Source organism: Pezoporus wallicus, unplaced genomic scaffold (assembly GCF_028554395.1).
Source record: "Pezoporus wallicus isolate ANWC-B61680 ecotype Strahan unplaced genomic scaffold, APGP_CSIRO_Pwel_v1 contig_8787, whole genome shotgun sequence".
Lineage (NCBI taxonomy): Eukaryota > Metazoa > Chordata > Aves > Psittaciformes > Psittacidae > Pezoporus > Pezoporus wallicus.
Genome location: NW_026638420.1, coordinates 379960 through 384823, shown reverse-complemented (window position 1 = coordinate 384823; position 4864 = coordinate 379960). Strand labels below are relative to the sequence as shown.

Below are 4864 nucleotides of genomic sequence, written 5' to 3'. Positions count from 1 at the left end.
GAATTTACCTTATAAATATATATGAGTGTGTGTATATATTATATATACCTATTGACTTATATATATGTATCTGTGTGTATATATATGTATATATACACACTTCATATTGACTTAAAGTGATGTAACTGACTGATAGACAAAACGTGACATTCTTAACATTATTGAGGGATTTGGGCCTATTCAGAATTTTCAATTTAAAGACATAAATCAGGCAAACTGCTTATAGGTTCACTATGGTTGAAGATAATTATATGTCCCCCTCTGAGCTTATTCTCCTGGGCTTCACAAACAGGGAAGACCTGTGGGTGATGTGCTTTGTCTTATTCCTTGCCATCTCTGTGGTTACCTTCATAGGAAACCTGGAAGTAATTGCATTAATCAAAATGGATTCCTGCCTACACACCCCCATGTACTTCTTCCTAAGCCACTTGTCTCTCCTGGATGTCTGCTACTCCTCTACCATCATCCCTCAAGCCTTGCTCAATGTTCTAGTGGAGAAGAAGGTGATTTCCTTCATTAGATGTGCCACTCAGCTCTTCTGCTTTGCAACCTGTGCCACCACCGAGTGCTACGTGCTGGCTGCTATGGCTTACGATCACTACGTGGCCATTTGTAACCCCCTTCTCCTACTCCATGGTCATGTCCCAAAGGCTTTGCATTGGGATGTTGGCTGGTGCCTACTTAGCTGGCGTGATCAGCTCTACCATACACACGGTTTCCATATCTCGTCTCCCGTTCTGTCGGTCCAAGACGATCAATCACTTCTTCTGTGATGGACCACCACTGCTAGCCCTCTCCTGCTCTGACACCCCTGCCATCGAGGTGATGGTTGCTGCCGTGGTGGGGTTCAAGGTACTGAGCACCACGGTCTTCATCCTCATCTCCTACTTTTTGGTCCTTTCCACTGTCATGTGGATGTGGTCTGTGGCTGGTCAACGCAAAGCTTTCTCCACCTGTGCCTCTCACTTCATCTCCATTGCTTTGTACTATGGCAGCTCCCTCTTCATGTACCTGCACCCCAGCTCCAGCCAGTCCTCAAAGCATGATGAGGTGGTCTCCATGCTGTACTCTGTGGCTGTCCCCATGCTGAACCCACTCATCTACAGCCTAAGAAATGCAGATATGAAGAATGCCATGAGGAAAGCAAAAAGTAGAGTCCTCTGCTCTTTGTCCATTCATGGTTCCTAGTCAGCTGAAAGGAGAGGGCTACCCTGCCCTGGTGAGGAGAACAAGCAGGCTGGATATTGCACCTTCAAGAATGGCTGGATATTACACGTTGAAGAGGATGGTTGGATATAGCACCTTCAAGGATGGGTGGATATAGCACCTGCACAAAGCAGGGACTAAACATACTTGGAAGCATGACAGCTGGAAAACACGCTTCTCCTTAAACCAAGGCTACATTCTGTGCTGGCATGGACAGGACTTTCTCTGGCTGCAGCCTGAGACCTGACAGTGACTGTGTACTGGAAAGAAAGTTGTTGTCCAAAGTGATTGTTACTTAAATATTACTTGAAATTAATATATTTTATTATTTAAATGTTATTAAACATAACAATAAACTTTATTTCAGGCTTCAGAGAGCAAAAGGGAGAAGGTGATGGCTTTGCTCTGCTGGCATCAAACCAGCTGGTATCTAAGCTCATGTTTTATATTAGCAAATGATTTCTGGTGTTATTTCTGGTTTTAAGGAAATATTAACTGATATTTCCAGGTATTTCAACTCCAGACCACAAGGTTTGGTCACGTGAAATGACAGAGGGGATATTGAGGTGAGCTCTTAGGCAGAAGCTCTTCCCTGGGAGGGTGCTGAGGCACTGGCAAAGGGTGCCCAGAGAAGCTGTGGCTGCCCCATCCCTGGCAGTGTTCAAGGCCAGGTTGGACACAGGGGCTTGGAGCAAGCTTCCCTAGTACAAGGTGTCCCTGCCCGTGGCAGGGGTTGGAACTGGAGGGCCTTTAAGGTCCCTTCCAACACAAACCAGGCTGCAATTCTAAGAAATAAAGCTGTCAGTCTCTTGAAGTCAAAGCCCTTGTGGGAAATGGGGACAAGTCATATCTGAGCCTCTGCTCTGCTGTGAATTTAAGTAGGGTTGTAAAAAACCTGAGTGCTGTTAGGAGGGAGGATTTGGGGTCCTCCTCCCCCCTGAAAAGCCAAGGTTCTGCTGGGCTGGGTCCCCTGACAAAGCTGATGGAGCAAGTGCAGTACCCAGCTGTCTGCATCTGGGACTTCAAGCTGCATTATTCACCCTGCACAAGTGCACCCAGGCATTCTTAGTGGCCTTTTTTGCCTTCATGTAGTTCCTTTAAATAATCTTTGAATTATATATTTTTCTTCTTTCCAGAATTTGATTGAGAGTTATTTCTCTCTCTGTTATATTGATTTTCCCACTTCACAAGCCTTTGCTTTAGCCCAGTACCCAATGGGGAAGAAAGACATTCAAAACCACTCAGAAATCCTTTTCTACCCTCCTCCAGTCCATCTCCTGGACTGTCAGTCTGGTGCTTTCTAGCAGAAAACAATGTTTGCATTGAAAACATTTAAAGCCACCTGTGTACTTCTTCCTCCTTTACCACACTTTCATAGCTCGGTTTTCTCCCCTGTTTGCCCCATCCTTTGTGTTTTCTAAATGTCTGGGACAAGGTTATCAGTTAATTTTTCTACCAAGGGTTTTATAATATCTCTTCATCTAGGAGAAGCATTCAGGACACACCGGCACTCAGGATTCTTCAGATGAAGACTGGGAAATCTGACTTCATCCTGATATATCCTCAAAGCAGCCACGTTTTGAGCCAATGCTTTTGACCAAAGTGTTGTACAATCACTAGTCAAGTGTATGGAAATAAAGCTGTCTTTTGGAAACTAATCCCCATGACCAGCACAAACCATCCACACAGAGGATGCTTTGTTGTGCTTGTTTTCAGCTCCCTTCAATGCAATATTAGATGATCTCTGTGGATGTAAAGGGCTTCCTCAGGGAAACACTGAAAGGAAGAGGTATGTGATAGATGGGGAAATACAAAGCAAACTGTCCTGGGCCTGTCTTCCTGGGTAGGTCTCTGCAGGAGAACTGGTCTTGGAGGTGTTGATGCAGCCAGAAGGAGTTTGGGGAGAGAGGAATTGAGAGGTTGTTTTGCTGATCAAGTCAAACTAATTATCCGATGGAGGAGGGTCCTTTGGGAGAACAGTTTGCACAACACAAGCCTCTGAGGTAATGCCTCCTGTGAGATAAAACCCCTCCACCAGCCAGCCTGGAGCATCCTGCTCCCAGGCATCTCTCCTTCAACCCATCGCATGGTCTCCAGGAGGAGCTGCAGGCACTGCATCCACCACCACCTTCCTCTTTAACCAAGCAGGTACAAAAGGGTTTGATGGGTGGTGGGTCCAGTTTGACCCTGGTCATGCTGCCTCTCACATGCTTGATGGCATGTTGAATTTCACTCTTCTTCAGGGACTGTATTGATAGGGCAAGGGGTGATGGGTTTAAACTGAAACAGGGAAATTCAGGTTGGAGATAAGGAAGAAGTTCTTCCCTGTGAGGGTGCTGAGGCGCTGGCACAGGGTGCCCAGAGAAGCTGTGGCTGCCCCATCCCTGGCAGTGTTCAAGGCCAGGTTGGACACAGGGGCTTGGAGCAAGCTGCTCTAGTGGAAGGTGTCCCTTCCCATGGCAGGGTTTGGAGCTGTGTGAGCTTTAATTTCCCTTCAACCCAAACCATTCTATGATAACCCATGGTGTGAATAAAAGTGCCCTAGTATGGGGTAGGTTTGCTTCAAAAACACCAACCTTCCTGACCCCATTTACAACTGATTTAGCAATATTTTAGCATGAGAATATCCAAGCTAAAGCCTTAAAATTTCGGTTTTTATTTTGTGTCTTTTGTATTTTACACCCTTAGGTGGATATTTGGGTTGGTCATAGGAAGCTCACTGCAATCCCAGCAAAGCTCTCCTAGAGCCAAGACCACTGCATTCCCTTAACCTTATGCAGCGTGGGGGTTCTTGGGAGGAGGTTGGGACTGGATGAGTTTTAAGGTCCCTTTGACCCAAAGCATTCTATGATAGCCTGCGGTGTGAATAAACGTGCCCTAAAAAGCAAAAACCCACATACCTACAATAGAGTTAGGGGTATTTTTGCAGTGATGTAGCCGTTCATAGATTGATATTCCATCAAGTAATTCAACTGCAGAGGAATTGAATGGCAGAGATGAGAATATCCAAGATAAAGCCTTAACATTTTGGTTTATATATGATATATTCTGCACTCTTAGGTGGATATTTGGGTTGGTCATAGGCAGCTCACTGCAATCACAGCAAAGCTCTGCTGGAGCCAAGTCCACTGCTTTCCCTTAACATTATGCAGGGTGGGGGTTCTTCAAAAACAGATAAACTTAGAACTTAGAACAAATTTCAAGTGTGGTGTTGAAAAGGATGCAGCACAAGTAATGAAGCTACAGAAGAGCACTGGTCCACTCTGAAAAATACAAAAAAGAGAGAAAAAAATCCTTAAAATGCCCAGAAATCAGAGAAGAAAATACAAAATGTTTTCTGATTTCCACATTTTGAGATGTACTTCTTTGATTTTATTGTATTACGTTTGGATAGACATGATGTTTTGCAGTGTTTCATTAGTGATGTGTATATCAATCATTGTAGAATTATTCTCTTTTAATTTCAGGCTGTGTAATGAGCTCCTTCACCTCTTTGACTTCAGATCTTGAGTTACACACAGAAATACACCATTACAAATACACCATTTTCTATTGCATTTACTTTGTGGATTAAACTCCAACTAAACTTCCGCATTATTTCTCTTCTAGGGGTGTATTTCACTGATTCCTTTCAATCCAAATCCATCAACTTGTTGAA

At 44.3% G+C, this 4864-nt stretch overlaps 1 protein-coding gene across 1 annotated transcript; it reads left to right on the top strand.

Annotated features, from left to right (window-relative positions):
• The first annotated feature begins 233 nt into the window (after positions 1 to 233).
• On the top strand, positions 234 to 1209 carry LOC130599862 (olfactory receptor 1086-like). The gene is given in 2 exon segments (XM_057410651.1): positions 234 to 626; positions 628 to 1209. Coding segments are annotated over 2 exon segments (954 nt in total). The 3' UTR covers positions 1189 to 1209.
• The last annotated feature ends 3655 nt before the right edge of the window (positions 1210 to 4864 follow it).